This window comes from Sturnira hondurensis, unplaced genomic scaffold (assembly GCF_014824575.4).
Source record: "Sturnira hondurensis isolate 20B ecotype Veracruz unplaced genomic scaffold, ASM1482457v3 Scaffold0018337, whole genome shotgun sequence".
NCBI classification, from domain to species: Eukaryota; Metazoa; Chordata; class Mammalia; order Chiroptera; family Phyllostomidae; genus Sturnira; species Sturnira hondurensis.
Genome location: NW_028090968.1, coordinates 1,513,900 through 1,530,945, shown reverse-complemented (window position 1 = coordinate 1,530,945; position 17,046 = coordinate 1,513,900). Strand labels below are relative to the sequence as shown.

At 43.6% G+C, this 17,046-nt stretch overlaps 1 protein-coding gene across 2 annotated transcripts in view; it reads left to right on the top strand.

The window, feature by feature from the left end:
* Nucleotides 1-17,046, top strand: part of SNX29 (sorting nexin 29) — a 560,470-nt gene that overhangs the window by 293,775 nt on the left and 249,649 nt on the right. For both annotated transcript variants that reach the window (XM_037068993.1, XM_037068994.1), the window contains one exon: nucleotides 7,164-7,270. In XM_037068993.1, coding sequence (XP_036924888.1) covers nucleotides 7,164-7,270 — 107 coding nt within the window. The remainder of the gene's footprint in view (nucleotides 1-7,163; nucleotides 7,271-17,046) is intronic.

The following is a 17,046-nucleotide window of genomic DNA, read 5'->3' as shown; positions in this document are numbered from 1 at the left end:
AAACTCCAAAGTGTTATATAAGATGAAGCACTATTATGTTTTTTATCAGGATCGCTGCATATAGAGGCAGCCTTCAAATTTTGGTTAGCACATTGAGCACATCCTTATTTCACTTTATTTTCAGATATATCTTCATTTTTTAGCTTTTTAGTATAACTTAAGTTTCTTTACCAAAACTGAATTATCTGACGCTGTAGATGAAAGGCTCTCTGTCTTGCTGGGCGCCGGAAGCTGTGCTCCTCTTGCATTCCTCAGCTGCACGGCGTGTCAGGTTCTGAGTGCTGTCAGAGTAACGCAGAGCATGGACTGACATCGACGATTACATTCTGGGTTTGTGACTGCATTGCTCGCCAATGTTTCAAGTCTCTGTTCTTGAATTCAGAGTGAGCTATTATGGACACAATAGATAGAAATGTTTTTCTCCTGGGCTATTTGATTTTCTTTTTGTACATTCTAAACTAATAGATTACTCTCTCTCAGAAACTATGCATCTATAAAAAAACAAACTTTTTGTTTGATTAGTTGCAAACATCTGTATTTATTGTTTAGATTTGACGTTTAGAACTCAATCACAATTGATCCTCCCAAGTTGACTGGCTATGGCAGGTGTGCAGAGGAGGGAGTGGGAGTGTAACTTGTCATTTGGGTGCTCAGGTGTCTAGACGTCACTGAGACTTTGATTGTGCCGCCTTCCTTGAACACCCAAACGTTCTCTCGTTCCCCAGGCTGACGCGATCTTCTTTACTTCAATATTGACAAACCTGATTTGATGTTTGCAATAAACTTAAACTACTGGGTTGAACCGACTCCTGTGCCTTGCTAGGTGTTGACCTTGCCAATAGAAAAGTGTCTGGCCAGTTGAATGGCCCTCACTTTCCTGATATTAATCCGTAAGCTATTGAGATTCATTGGCCAAGTCTACCTCTTAGTTTTCCTTTTCACAAATGTTGTCCACGTGGAACTGTGTCACCATCTTTGTAACGTCATGGTCTGACTCATTCAGAGTTAGTCTTTGAAGAAGACCCTGTCAAATGATTGAAGGCACCATATTCTCTGTCCATTGCAGTGTGACGAATTACTCCAAAATTTAGCAGCTGAAAGCAACAGACATTTATTTATTTCAGTTTGTGTAGAAAAGGAATCCAGGCATGGCTTAGCCACGTGCTCTGGCTCATGTCCTCTCGTGAGACTGTAGTCAGGGTGTCAGCTGAGGCTGCAGTTGGAATCTCAAGGCTTGATGGAGAGGATCCATCTTCACTCCTGTGGTTGGTGGCAGACCCCAGATTCTTGCTGACTGTTGGCTGGGTACATTATTCCCCTGCCACATGGGCTTCTCCATCGGCTTTTCTCAGAGTGAGTGAGGCCACCCAAGGGAGAAGCCACAGTCCTTTTATAACTTATTCTTAGAAATGACCTTCATCATTTCTGCCATATTCTATTCATTAGAGGTGAGTCAGCAAGTCCAGCCTATACTTAAGGGGTGGGGATTATATAAAAATGTGAATACCAGGGACCATCTTAGAGGCTGCCTCCTGATGAAAAAAGTATGATATAGGTGGGCTTAGTGTTTTATTATCTTATGTTATATGTGGGATAGAAGTTTCTGATGTGCTTAGTAAAGCTGCAGTTGAACCAAGGCAGCAGGGGGCCAGACAGTTGCTAGGGAAGGTTGACCGACTACTTTCTAAGAGACTTTCTAAATTCATGACTCCCCAATTCATGTCTAAATTCATGTCGGTCCCCCAGTTGTAAAGGTTAAAAATCTGATTTCCTTCAGTGTAGATGGCTGATTTCTGTTAAATATGCCCACAGGGGCCTGGGGCCTGAGGACAGAAGGCCTGTGGCTTGATTTCTAAAGGGATGTGCAGATATCAAGCAGATCGGATGGCTGTGTCTTTCTGATCTATCCACTGGATCTCTGGTGGAGCAAAGAAACCTAGGTCAGGCAAGGATCAGAAGGTCACATGGACAGCACAGCCAGACTGTGCTGTTACACGTCTGTTACACCTTGAATGTGCATTATTAGACCAGGGTTTGCTGACCAGTGTTGTCCATCTCCATGATGGGGGCGCTGCCCGGCTCTCTTGGGCACTGCTCTTGTCTAACTTTTCTAAGTCTCATTTCTAAATGCTGCCTCTTTTCAAATTCTGTCCTTAATTTAAAATAAAATTTAGTTAGCTTTTTAAAAATCAAACTTATATATATAATTTATTATGAAAGACCTTATTATAAAAGACCTGATGCTTCTAGCCAGCACCCTCCCCCATTTCCCACTCCCCACAGGCAACTGCTTTCAACTTTTTAACTGATTCTTTTGGCAGTTGCCTTGATATCTCTGCTTAGCATGTTTCCATTGCCACTTGTTGATTTCTCCACTGTAGGTGTTATTTACCGATTTCTCACTGGGGAAAATGACGATTAGCTTTCTTTGATCCTTCCACCCCCACACAACACACACACACACACACACACACACACACACACACACACACACACACACACACACGTCCTCCAGTACAGACGTATAATCTTTTCAGCTTAGTCCCTCCTGGTCCATGATACATTAGTATGATTCTGAAAATGCTATCTAGCTAAGCTGTGATTATTATTTATTATTTTCACACATTAATTATTATTTTCACACAACTTTTTAATTTCTTTTGAGTTAATATTTACCTTTTTATTTCAATTTGGTTGGTGTTCTATGTACTTAGTACTAATTCAACACCAGATGCTCTCTGTTACGTAAATTTCCTCAGTGCAGTAAAAAGCGAGGCGCTGTCAGTTCGATCCTGAGGCAGTGCCTCCTGCAGTCGCTGCCCCCCTGCAGCTGGACGAAGCCCGAGGGCACTGTGCCTGCTCCCCCCTCAACTCACCACTGCTGTTGCTGCAGGTGCCGCTGCTGGTTGTCCTTCCTTAGTGAGCTGTGATTCATGTACCACACGGGTGCTCAGCTCATACATTCACACAAGATTGTGAATGTGCAACCATCACCACACTCTAATTTCAAAACATTTTTATCAGCCCCAAAAGAAACCCTATCTACTCATTAGTAATCACTCCCTGTCCCTTCACCCTCCCAGTCCCTGGAAACCAATACTTGTTCTGCACATTTTGTATCAATGGAATCATGAAATACGAGGCCTCTTGTGTCTGCCTTCTTTCACTTAGCATGATGCTTTCAAGGTTCACCTGTGGTGTAGCATGTGTTAGTACTTCAAGCCCTTTCATGGCTGAATAAACTATTCCATTGTGTGGATAGACCACATTTTCTTTATCCATCTGCGATGGCCATGGTGTGTTGTTTTCATGTTTTGGTGGTTATGAATGATTTTCTCACTGATGTTAGTGTTGGATCCCCTAACTCTTGGAATCTGTTTTCCTCCAACTAGATTTCTTTGCTCTTTTTTGGTAGGAGGTCAAATTTTTGAGAGCTTGCATGTCTGCAAATGTCTTCACCTACTTCTCATATGGTTTCACTTGGTGTATCATTCTAGCTTGGAAATCATTCCCTGGAGAATGTTGATGGTGCCAGTCATTGTTTTTGAGCCTACAGTATTGCCGTTTAGAAATCCACGGCCTTTTCTACTTTTTCCTCCTTTCTAATCTGCAAAATTCTGCCTCCGGTTTGGAAGTTTGTGCCCTCTTCTCTTTGTCCCCAAGTTCTAAGACTTCAGCGTGAGGTGGCAGAGCATGGCTCCCCGCCATGCTGGCTGCTCATGGGGCTCTTCCACCTCAGGACCCATGTCTCTTGCTTCTGGGGCATTTCTGGAAGTAGATCTTTGTTTTCGTCCTGTCTGTGTTATCTCCTCCACCTCCTTTTGAACTCTTCTCATGTGGTAACTCTTCATTTCATTTCTAGGTTTCACTTTGGTTCTATTTTCTGAGAGCCAAATTTTTCTTACCTCCTGGTCTTTATATCTAGTGTTCCATTTTGGCTATCCCAGTTTCTCTCTCTGAAAGAGCTTCTTTGCTTTCTCTGTGCTATTTGTTTTCTCCTTTTAAAGTAATTACCTATTATTGTTTCTCAACTACACCATCTTCTCTCTCTCTGGGAATATTACTGATCATTTACTTTTGCAATGTACTTCTCCCTAAACTGGATCTCTTTCCTACAAGTTATTTTTCTCTGTTTATTCTGGTCGCTATCGTTCCATCTTAGGTGCTTGTCTCAAATGAAGGTGATTTGATGCAGACACTGGCCCGCGGTGTCCTTGTCATTATGGATGAAATGAGACATTCACGCGGACTACTGAGTCTGGTGGAGGAAAAGGGACAGCATGGCTTTTCTCTCAAGGGGAGCAAGAGCTGCGGCCCTTGCCACGACTGGCGACTGGCGTTATTGGGTTTCTCAGCACATGCACAGGTTGCTTTAGGTAGTGTCCTGTTACAGACAACGAAGGAGCCAATGCCGCTAATCACGTCACAGAAGAGGGATATTTGCAAATGAAAAGGCAAAAGTGGATGGACTGGTTAAACTGGTCCTTGGAAGGTTTAGCATGGATTTTAGGAAGTTATTTTGCAGTAAATGTTTGCCACAAATCCAGGTGAGGGAGTTTTTAGCAAAAGCAAGACTCAAAGTGGCCTACATACATTGCAGGCCCGATTCCCCATGGGAGAACCTGTCTGTGGGTGTGGGTCCTGTGTATCTCTGAGTGGGAGCTGGGCCCACACTATGCAGAACAGTCTCCTACAGTAATTTCTGGCTATCTACTCAGAGGCAGGAGTTGGGTAATGAGAAGCTGGTTTAAAACTCTGTGGTCATTTCTTGGTGGGATGATCTGGCTCTGCTATTTCTCTGGAGAAACCCCTTCTACCTCAAAGTGGTCTCTTCAGTGGTCTTTTCTCTTCAGTTAGTTAGATTCACAGGAAAATACTTTATATTCTCTTGCTTAGAGGTATAGATTGGCTATTGTTTTTCTGAGAATGGAAGGCAGGGGTGGAAAGAAGACAGAAGAACCTCAAAATTTCAGTGTGTGTTTTTTTTCTCTCTATTTGCAATAGGACTTTTCTGCCTTCAACTCAGTTCAAAACTTCTGTTTTACCTTTTCCAGAGAATAAAGCCTTAGTCTTCTTTTAAATTGCTCCTTAGCCCCCCCCCCCCATTCATTCCCACCTCCAGAAGTGACTTGTATCAGCAGTTGATTAGCTTTTTGCAAGTTGCTCCATTTTAATTAGATGGTGTTTGGTGTTGCCTACCTTTAGCTAAGAATACCAGTTACTTACCAGTTATCTACCGGCTCGCTCCTTAGCTTCTAAAATTGTATTGTCTTGTTTCTTCTCTCATTCTCTTTTTCATTAAAGGTGAGGCCTTTAGAAAGGATTTTTTAAATTGGTATTTTAATGGGATTCTGAGAGGATGTGAATGCAAATTAGTGTTGAGTCTGTCAACTTTAACTGGAAGTCCTTGAAATTTTTTCTGAATGCTATTTCAGGCTTCAGATTGTTTGGTCACTCCCTACAGGGGTGGCTGGAACTGTAGTCACTGCTGGGGCCGGGGGAGGGGGGGGGTGGCAATTTAGGGTTTCAGTCCAGTATGTTCTGTATTGTCCAGGGCTTGGCTGCCTCTGTGGGCTCTACCTAGTCATGGTCTGACGGAGGCTTAATAAAGGGCTGGAGGTGGGACCGCAGGTCAGTTCCGGTTCAGGGACCTTCATTTCTGCTCAGCCTTTCTCCACTTTCACTCTCTCTCTCCATGTCGCTTCCTTTCACCCCATCCCCTCCTCTCTTAAACCCCTGTCACTACAGAGCTAGCCTTAGATTCTTCCTTTGCTTCATTACCTCCTCATTGCACTTATCAGGGCACCCAAGAGTTTCACCTCCAAGACTGTCCAGGAGACGGGCTCTGCGTGGTTGGGTTTCGGACTTGGGGCTGATCCGTGTTCCTAATGCGTGCCACGGCGTCCTTTTCTTAACTGCTGGCTCAGCAGTTCTCTTCTGCTCTTGTTCTACTTTTGGGGGAATTATCTGGCTTATTCCCAGTTTCTATTTATTTAGTGTTCTCTACAAATTAAGCATATATGGATATATACCTAAAAGCAAAAATACCTATTGGTGTCTACCATGCTAATTTTTGTAATGGAAGCTTTTTTAAAAAAAATTTTTAAATTTCACATAGTAGAGCCCTTGGGGGCGGGATCCACCCTGTTCAGTTGGCTTTAGAGAACACACAGTGTGTTGTGTTCAAGAACATTTACTAAATCCTATTTTTCACTGACTCACTGTGAGCCTAACCCCTCCTACTCCCTTGAACCATTTGCCCATCTTCCCCACTTTCAGTGTTAAGCCTGCGTGAAGGCCAACATCCTAATTCAAGCTTCTACGGTAGCACACCTGGGCTTTGTTGTCCCTCCATCTTTCCTGTGTGTGTTCATCTCACAGGACCAATATTTATTCAGAATGTCCTATATACCAGCCTAGACCTTATTTTAAAAGAGACCCAGGCCTCATCTGTTTATCATGTAATCTTCCTAAAACAGTATTTTCCAAATGTCACTGAACCTGTAAAACATTTAACATCTATTCTTGAAGTCAAAGCTTCTTAACCTGAACTCCGTGACCTGTACTCTCCTCTTAACCTTATCCCCCAATGCCCTGCTGATTCCTGCGCTGCCTTGGGAGCCAGTCTCTTTAAGATGTCTTCGAGTTGCCAGTATGCACTGGTTTCAGGGTTTCACCAGGCGCTGGCTTGCCTTCAGTGTCGGTACGCTTTATCAACGCCAGCTCTTTTTGGCTCTCCCTGTACTCTGACCCCTACTGCCATTTCACCTGAGGCTGTAGGCAGGCACAACCTCACTGGAAGTCTTTTCACTAGAGAAAAAGAAATTGACCCGTGTACAAGATGCAAGTATAGGCTCTTACGTCTTGCCAACACATTGCCTGTTTTCCCCTGGAGTGGGAAGTAGTGACAAGATTATTCCCTAGACTCCTGTGCATCTGTCTCTGTGACAATTCTTCCATTTTTAAATACACATTATCATTCCCTTTATTGCATTGTGTGAAAATGTTGCCATGCTGAAGTAATTAGTAATAGTGATCCTTTTCCCCCTTAAAAGGAGCTTTCTTCACTGGAGAAGCCTTTTGGAAAGGAGATTTTTTTTTCCTGGAAGAATAGTTTTTGACTACTGTTAAAATATTTATGGAATGTCTTTCTTTTCCTAAAGTTGTACCAAACCTTTGGAATGTCGATGGAGAAGTCACAGTCACTGAGCAGAAGCCGGGAGAGGTTGCCGAGGAACTTGCCAGCTCCTACGAGAGAAAGCTCATTGAGGTAAGGCTGGGAAAGGCCGCCCTTGCTGCCGATACTGGCTGCTTCAGGGACTTCCCAGAAACGGGCCCAGTCTGTGAAACAGATGTTGGCACAGCAGTCAAAGCAGTGTACTTAATAAAGAAAGGTTAGAGCTGGTTCTTTGAAACACATTATTCAATTGACATTGTGTATACCTTTTGCCAGGAAATAACAGAGAAAACATAAATATATAATGTTAAAAATAAGAAAACAAATGTACCTTTGGATTTGGAGAGGATTAAAAACAGGAGAGAATATCACATACAACTTGGGGCTGGTAAATGTGAAAATCTGGTTGAAATGAACTATTTTCTAGGATAATGTTAATTATCAAAATTAATTGAAGATGAAGCAAATTGCCTGAAGGGTACCAAAGAACTTGTGGAACGAATTAAAGAGCTGTTTCCCTAGAAGGTAAAAGCCTGGATGGTGTGATGGTGATTTCTAGGAAACCCTTTAAGTGCACAAAAGCCCTTTGCTGTTTACATTTCCTTAAGGCATTATCTATATCTATACCCATATTTATATACGTGTATCCATACATATATCTCTATCTTGGGGTCTTGGTTTAACCGTGCTTTACTTTGATATAAAAACCTGACAAAAATAGCATGAGAAGCAATACTATAGACTCATCTCATTTGTTCATAGATATATACAAATTCTAGAAAGTTATTACTCAATCAAATTCAGTCACATGTAAAAGGAACAGCCAACATAAAAGTAGGATTTATTTAGTATGTCAAGGATTAGCTTAATATTAAGAAATTCATCAAGTCAGCTCATTGATAGATCAAAGGAAAAAACGGATATTGATCTTGATAGGTACTAAAAAGTTATTTGTTAATGAAGATCATTGATATCTGATAAAAATATTCTTCATAAACCATTATCATCATACTCGATGGTAAAGCAGAAAGGCAAGTTTTTGATTAGGTAACTAGTTTATGAAATATGTATAGGTATGTGTATATGTCTTGGTGGTCACAGGGTGGTATTTATTACGAGTCATGTGTGTTTGTGTACGGACACACGTCTAAGTGAACAGCAGTCACTGTCAGACCCACTGGTGTTGCTGCCAGCGAGACTGGTGTTGAACTGCCACGCCAGAGGGCGCAGTGGTTGGGAGGGAGGGTTCCCTTGCTGGCCCGAATTCCCCTCCTTGTGCGTCTGTGGTTCCCTAACCCCGGGAGCCGCAGAGCTGATGGCTGTAGATGTGCGGCTGGAGCAGAGAAGTTCCTCCCGTGGAACTGACTAACCCAGATTGATTTTTCTTTATTTTGGTTGCAAAGTGAGGTTCTGTCAGTGATCTTTCATCTGTGAATATTATTAGCATTTCATTACAATAAGACTTTTGCTGAACCCTCTATGTTAGCGTTAATGGAGCTCTTTACAATGTTTTTTTTTTTTTCCTGATGCTTGGCTTGCCATTTTATTAATGAAATGGGTTGGCTTTTAGCAAGAAAGAGTTGTAAACACGTGTTGGAATAGAGTCATGAAAAAATGTGGGGGGAAAGTGAATGCACTTCTCTTTCTGTGTCAGAAGGGCAAAGGAAGAAGAAACATTTTAATTTAAATAATATGACTTTTGAAGTACCTCACAGTTGAATTACTCTTTTGTGATTCATCTCAATAAAAAGGAGTTCCTGACCGTTCTTGCTTTAGGTGTCTCTCAAAGCACTGAAACCATCTCCCCCACCCGCACACAAACACGGCATTCTGTGTATTCGAGCTCGGTGGCCTGGAACCCAGCATCCCAGGCAGCTCAGCACCCAGAGCCAGCACTGTGAGACAGCTTTCAGCAGCTGGGGGGCATCAAGGGCCAAGGCCTGGAGGTAGAAAGATGATTCTTGACACTCTGTGAGGGTTAACTTTCGAAAATGAGAAGGGGATAAGAATGCTGGCAGGCATAGGTTAATCTGGCAGGGGAGAAACATTAGTATAAACACTCATTATATATCCGCCACTGTCGTGCTAGCAGCTAGCTGTGAGGTGTGTACTTCTGTTTCCAGGCGGCATGGTAAGGCTTTTACAGAGATGGACTCTTTAGCAGCATCCTGTGAGGGAGACAAATGTTCACAGAAGGAGTTTTGAGAAGTTAAGTAACTTGCCTGAGATTTCCCAGCTGGTAAGAAGCAGAGCTGGATTGGAATCACCCAGAGCATCTAGCCCCAGAGCTCAAACGCATAATCCTGCTCTGCTCTGGAAGGGTGAGCTCATTTAAGAAACAAGGTGAACTTGACAGAAGAGAAGGCTAGTCACGTTTAAAAGAGTGAATGGAGGGAGCTGTGGAGGGAAGCCAGCTGTCGAGAACAGAAATGCACCAGTGCAGTTTGAAATTGTGCTGGGAGGTGAGGGGGCCCTCGTCCACCCTTAGTTACTGCATAAGAAAGACTGAACGTGCCTCCTGTGTTTGTGCTTGTCCTGCTTCTGAAGCATATTGTTGTAGATCACAGGCTGGGAGCTCCTTGAGGTGCTTGAGAACATTATCTTTTAAATTGTATATTTGTTGTCTTACACAGCTCCAGCATATGGTAGGCAGTCCGTAAATATTGAATGGAATGACAGTCTGTTGAGTGGATTCCGTTGTTTAATGTTTAAAGAGTGATAGATATGACTTCTGGAACCTGAGATTGAAAGTAACTTGTACCAAAGTCCTGCTATAGCTCAGAGCATCCTGGTGGGAAGGGCTGGATATCTGATAAAAGGAAACGGGTTCTTTAGAGGAGACACAGTTTTCTCTGGCACTCAATTTTAGGGGGGAAGTTTGGTTTGGAGAGCCTGGGAAGGGTAACAGTTATAGATGCTACCAACCCATTTAGCCCATATTTGTTGAATACCTTCTAAGTGCCCAGCTTGAGCTTCCTTTCTCCACCTTCAGTGGCTTCCCCTACCCCGAGAGTAGTAGAGTTGATGGTTCTGGGGTATGAGCCATGAATAACTGAGGTTGTAGCAGATGTGTTCCTCAAATGTGTTTACTTCTCTAGATTTGAGTTTGTCTTTCAAGTTCATCTTTCTTTGACTGCAAAGTCATTGATGTTTCACCTATGAATATCATTAGCTCTGTATTACCCCAAGGCTGGTCCTAGGTTACAAAGATGAACAAGACACCATGCTGCCTTCAGCGAGCTCCCAGCTCTCAGTGGGTTGAGTAGACATATCCATCATGATCATCAGGAAGCAGCCGTAGAGAGCAGACGTAGTCATGCCTGCTCCCTGGGGTCCTAGGGCCCAGTCTTTAACAGCAGTTCTGCAGAGCTTGTGCACCTAACGGGCTTCTAGAACGTCCTTCCCTTTTTCTCTGGGATTGTTAGTAATGACACTTGGAGTTTCTTTTGTAAACTTCCCATATCTCTAGACATCAGAGGAAGTGGATTTGTTCTTACCATGCATTTTGAAAATAAAAGTTATTGCACACATCAGGATGGATCTGTTCTAAGATTTTCTTTACCTCTCTTAAGTCAATTCCTTTGGTTTAGATTCACCTTCAGAGATTTTTCTATTATTTTCCAACAGTAGCCATTGAAAAAAATGTAGAACGTTGGTGGCATTTGGACTTCCATCCTGCTTCTCTTTGCTACTGCCTCTGCAGCCTGGTGGCTTAGAGGGCACACGGCATCCCACCTCATGCAGCCTGGGTGCAGGTTTGTCACTTACTGCCATGTGTTCCTGGGCAGGCCACGCGACCTCTCCAACCTTCAGTGTTTCCATCAGCAAAATGTAGCCAATAGTACAAACTAGTAGGGTGGCTTTGAGAATTAAATGTAGAGGATCTGGCTCAGTGCTTGTAGTAGACAGGCAGTATCTCTGTGCCTCCTTGGCTCCCTGATTTCCTTTGAAGTAATGTGCTCTCCACCACTGCGTGCTGTCTTGGTGGAGGAGTAAAGTCTAAGCCCTCTGCCCTCCTCTGGCCCAGGCGTGGGCATGTGACCTGAGCCTGTGCAAGAGGAGCTCTAACTCCTGACTTAGACAGAATAGTGAAAATGCTTGGGAGGACCCTGGTACCTAGCCAGTTGTTCCTGTGTTGAACTTGCCGGAGACATTGTGGTTACATTCTCTTCTCTGAGCCAGATTCTCACACTTTCCTGACTGGTTACAGCACTTCCTTTTTAGCTCAGGACACAATCTGCTTCTGCTACTTACTTCCAAAGTCCCCCAGCTCATATGCAGGTTTGTATGTGTGTGTGATTGGCAGGTGTCATTTGCTTTCATTTCCCCATTCCACTCACTGCTTCCCCGAGCTCCTTTGTCCTGCCCTCTGTAACCTGCCCCACGCCTTGCTTTGCCCCTGCTGTTTGTTGGCCTGGGGGCCTGTGCGTCACCAGTAATGCCAGTCCACACTCTGCAAACAGATCTTTACTTCCTCCCAGGGGGCAGGACTCAGCTAGCTGCTGATTGATTTTTCACATTTTAGGACACTTATCATTTATACTGTGAGTGTATTTAGTCCCTGAATTTTTGCTCATGGGTGACATAAATGGTATATTAGCAACATTTATTCTCATTATGATGGCAGAGTTACTATTAATGGAAAAGTAAGCTTAAGCATCAAGCTGTTAAAAAATACATTCATAATTACACACTGTAGATGAGTGAATGTGATCATCATTTTAATAAAACGTAGAAGTTCCTGAAGCAGCCAGGACCCTGGGAGTAGTTACCTCACTGGCAGTGACTTTGTAGTCGGCACTAGTGGGTTCCAACACTCTCCGTGTGCCTGAGAGCAATTTTTATACAAAGGGAGGGTGGACTTTTAAATAAAATACCAAATTCAGGATAAAGAACTCTGAGCTGAGATCAAACTGAACTGATACTCAAAATAAAAAGTATGATGTGAGTTTGTTTTACTTATTTTTTTATCACATGATGCTAAGTGATTGAAACCAGGCTGTCACCTCCTGTAAGGAGGAAAAGTTTCTTCACCCAGCAAAACAGTATTTAAGAGCTTGTCATGTCTGAGTGAGAACTTGCTAAGGAGTTCTCTTTTCTAGAGGACTAGCTGTAATTCTCACTAGAGCATCAATGACTAACAAGGCCAAACCTCCAAGGAATTCTTAAAATCTTTTTATTAAAGAAGAGCTTAAACTTGTAGAAAAATAGAAGAGTGTAACGAGCCTCGACAGAGCCATGCTCTAGCTTTTGCTGTGACTCCGGGCTGGTCTTGCCTCATCTCTGTCCTGGTCTGCTGCTCAGGCTCTCGTACTTTGAAGCAAATCCAGGATTTCACACTATTTCATTTCTAAGTATTTCAGAATATATCTGCAAAAGATAAGGCCTCTTCAAAAAAACACAGCATTATTAAAACACCTTATAAAAGAAGCCCGTGCCAGTTCCAGTGAATCTCAGATTGGAATATCACAGAGGGAGACATCTTTTAACAGAGCATCTTTCAGGGGTCCCCTTACTTACTGCTCCTCTTCTTCAGTTGCCTGAGGAAGGAACCTCAGTATCCAATTCATGCAAGATGACTAAGCCCACGTCTTCTCTGCCTCTCAATTCTGCTCTTCGCTGGGCTTTATACATTGATTCTAGTGAATATCAACCATAGCTGAACCAGCAGCACAGTGACACTGGCCCTTGGGAATGTAGGAGTTTGGATGAAAGGAAGTGTGACCACAGCTTGCACGTTTCCACAACTGCTGTGGGTTTCGGGGCTGCCTCTGCAGTCTTGCGCATGAATGAGCTAGTTCCCTAATGGCGACCTGAAGGAGAAGCGGGCAGGCTGTCTCCCATGGGTGGCTTCGTCAGCATTTAAAAAGTACATTTTTATTATGTGTACTTCAAATATATGTAAGCATAGACAGACAAATACAAGGAGTGTTCATGGACCCAGCACCCAGCTGCAACAGATGTCATCTCAGGGCTGGTCTTGCTTCGTCTGGACGTCCTTCTACTTTCCCAGCTTCTTACCGTATTTTGAAACAAACCCAAAGTACATTGATTTCATACCAAAGTATTTTAGAATATATTTCTAATAAATTATAAGGGCCTCCTTTTCTAAGAGAAGCCCTACAATATCATTGTCACACCTAGAAATTAGTAATAATTCCTTAATATCATCAAATATCTGGTGAGTATTCAAATTTCCACTTCAAAGAGCAGCTTGAGTAAGTTCCCAAATGGGGTCCGTGACTGCTTCTCCCACCTATGTCTTTCCTCCCCGCCTTTCTGCTTTACTGTAATTTAGTAGTTGGAGAAACTGGCTTGTTGATCCTGGAGGATTTCCCACCAGGGAATATTATGTGCTTGCTACTCTGTGCCGTTAGATTTTGGTGATGTTGGTTTGAAGAAGGCAGCCGTCACACGTTGATGATGATGATGATGGCAGTGGCGGTTGTAGGTTGAGGGCTTATTCTGTTTCTAGGTCCTGTGTTAATTGCGTTCCATGGGATTGTCTAGTGTTTGCTGTGTGTATCCTTTCAGATGAGAAAACCAAAGTGTGCAGATGACAAGTTACCTGCCCGAGGTCACAGTGCTTGAATGTACAGAACCAGGATGTGACCCTGGCTTTCCGACTCTGGACTTGGCACTTACTCCATTATGCTTCTTTATGCCTGGCTAGACACAGGCATCAGGGCTTCCTGGCTGGCTTTAACTTTTAACTGTAAGAGGGACCGAGACAATGAAAGCAGTGACAAGCGTGCTAGCTATTAGCTTGTCAAACCCAAGGGAATTATCATAGGCCTAAGGAGGAATATAGAAGTAAATTCTAGCTGACACAGTACACGATGTAAGCCTCATAGATGTAAACAAGCCTGAGTGCTTGCTCAGATGGCCGTTCCTATGTCCCTTGTGTCCATTGGATGTCCCCAATCTGTTCCTGTGTATGTAGGGGACCAGCCCAGTGTAGCAAAGGAAAAAATTCACCATTGGCAGCACTCTCTTGTCATGGAGTAGGTCTGTCTTTCCTGTCCCCTTGGCCTTTCCTCACCCCCTGCACCAGGCAGGGCGTGTTCTGCTGCGGGTGACAGTGTGTTCCTGTGTGGGCATGTCCACGCTCCCTGACTTGTTAGCGCCTCTCTCTGTCCAGCTTCTGATGTTTCTTGTAAACCTTTGGGCATCTTTTTTTCCAGTTTATAGCGGGGTCACCACCCTCTGTCGATGATGGTGCCGTACGCCCTGCTGTTTGCTCAGTGTCACCAACCCGTGTGTTCCGTTCTGCTTCCATTTCCAGTTGCATCCCTGAACTGGGATTCTGGAGTACTTGAGAATGAATAGATGAACTTCCTTAGAGAGATACTTGGAAAATGATCCAGTGCTCCTTTTTTGGGTGGTGGATAAAAATAGTTTTAATTATGGTGGCTGGTTTTCAGCTTTTCAGATTCACACTATTTTGGGCCTAACTTATATTTGCTTCCCTCCTAAAGGCAGGAAATGGCTTCTTAAAGCTACTCCTAGGATTGCAGAAGGAGTTATCTGGTCTTGATTGAAGAGGGTATAGGACACTCTGTCCTGTCAGGGTTGGGCTCAGTGTTCAGGATACAGCAGAAGGGACATTGTGCCACATGAGCCTACCCCACCAGTAACATCCAGGAATCATCACTAGCAGTGTGGAGCTATAGAACTTGCAGGTTGAGGGGCAGGCTGATGAGGCAGAGAGGAGAGGAGACATTGATTTCAATGCACATGGATGGGATAATGAAAAACTACTGTGGGCCAGTCGGCTTGCACCATTTTCCTTCTGAAAACTCTCCAGTGGCTCACATTTGCCCATCGGTTCATTTAAGCATTGCACATTTTTTATACTTCTAACATAAGACACTGCATATTATGCTCTTGCCTTACCCTTCAATTGCACTTCTCAGGTCACTCTGAGATTGTTTCAGGTTCTGAATGCACATGTTTTCATTCATCTCCAGAGCTTGACCCAGATTGGGTTTTCCATGTGGAACCCTGCTCTTTCTCCATGTCCCTGCCCTCCTCATTTTCCATGGCTGGCAACTTCTGACCTTTTAGGTCTCATTGTAGAAGTCATCTCCAGTCGCCCCTTCTCAGTGGAGAAGGTCGGGTACAGTGATCCCCAGGTGTCTCAGTGCATCCTCCAGGCCACCTCTCCCAGTCCTGACAGTGTGGTGGTGTATATTTGCCCGTCTTGTCTGTGTTCTTATTTCCCTCATTCTTTCCCTCTGCCTCTCACTGGGCTGTCAGTTCTGTGACTGCAACTCTTGCGTTACCTTGTTCACTGTTGTGGTCCCAGCATCTACCGTGATCCTGGCACCTGGCTGGTGCTTATATTGCTTGGGAGTCTTTTCAATGCAGATGACAGAAACCTTGGCTCATACTGGCTGTAGCAGAAACTATAGTATGTGGTTCTTTACTTCTGTCTGTCTTGGGGTCGATTTTCCCAGAATGAAGATCAGCGGGGTCATCAGTTCCCTTTAGGGAACCCTTCTCCCAGCACAGATAGTGAGGTCAGCCTCCTGTTTCACTTGGATCCACCATTACAGTTTTGCATGAGTCTGTGCTTTTCAGATTCATTGCCAGGGCAAATTGGAGAGGCTGCCAGAATCCCCGAACTTGACCACCAACCTGCACCATACACAAAAATAAACTCAAGGTGCATAAAAGACTTACATATAAGTCATAACATGGTAAAAGTCCTAGAGGAGAACATAGGCAGGAATATCTCTGACATTCCACACAGCAATATTTTCACCGATATGTCCCCTAGAGCAAGGGATATAAAGGAAAGAATAAACAAATGGGTCTTCATCAAAACAAAAAGCTTCTACATGGCTAAAGAAAATACCAGCAAAATGAAAAGAGAACCAACCATACGGGAAAACATATTTGTCAATTATACCTCAGACAAGGGTTTGATCTCCAAAATATATAAAGAACTCACATGACTCACTCCAGGAAGACAAATAATCCAGTTAAAAAAATGGGCAAAGAACTGGAACAGACACTTCTCCAAGGAGGACTTACAGAAGGCCCAGAGACATATGAAAGGATGCTCAGCATCACTAGCCATCAGAGAGATGCAAATTAAAGCCACAATGAGATACCATTTCATACCGGTCAGAATGGCCGTCATAAACAAAGCAACAAACAGCAAGTGTTGGAGAGGACGTGGAGAAAAGGGAACCCCAGTACATTATTTGTGGGAATGCAGACTGGTGCAGCCACTGTGGAAAACAGTATGGAAATTTCTCAAAAAGTAAAGCTGGAACTGCATTTTGACCCAGGAGTTTCACTGCTGGGATTATACCCTAAGAATCCTGAAACCCTAGTTCAAAAGAACCTATGCACCCCACTGTTCATAGCAGCACAATTTACAATAGCCAAATGCTAGAAGCAACCTAAGTGCCCATCAGTAAATCAGAAATCAGTGGATCAAAAAACTATGGTACCTTTACACAATGGAAACTGTGCAGCAGAAAGAAAGAAAGAACTCCTACCCTTCGCTACAGCATGGATAGAACTGGAGAACATAATGCTAAATGAAGTAATAAGCCAGGCGGTGAAAGACAAATACCATGTGATCTCACCTATAAGTGGAACCTAATCAATAAAACAAACAAGTGAGCAAAATAGAACCAGAGGAATTGAAACAAAGAACAAACTGACAGTAACCAGAGGGGTTGGGGGAGGGAGGTAAGGGGGGGGGGAGGAAAGGGTTGTTAAGGAACATGTGTAAAGGACCCATGGACAAAGTCAAAGGGGGGAAGGATAGAAGGTGGGAGGTGGGGGTAGGTGGGGCAGGGGAAGGTGGTGGTGGGGAAATAAAGAGAACTGTATTCAAACAACAATAAAAA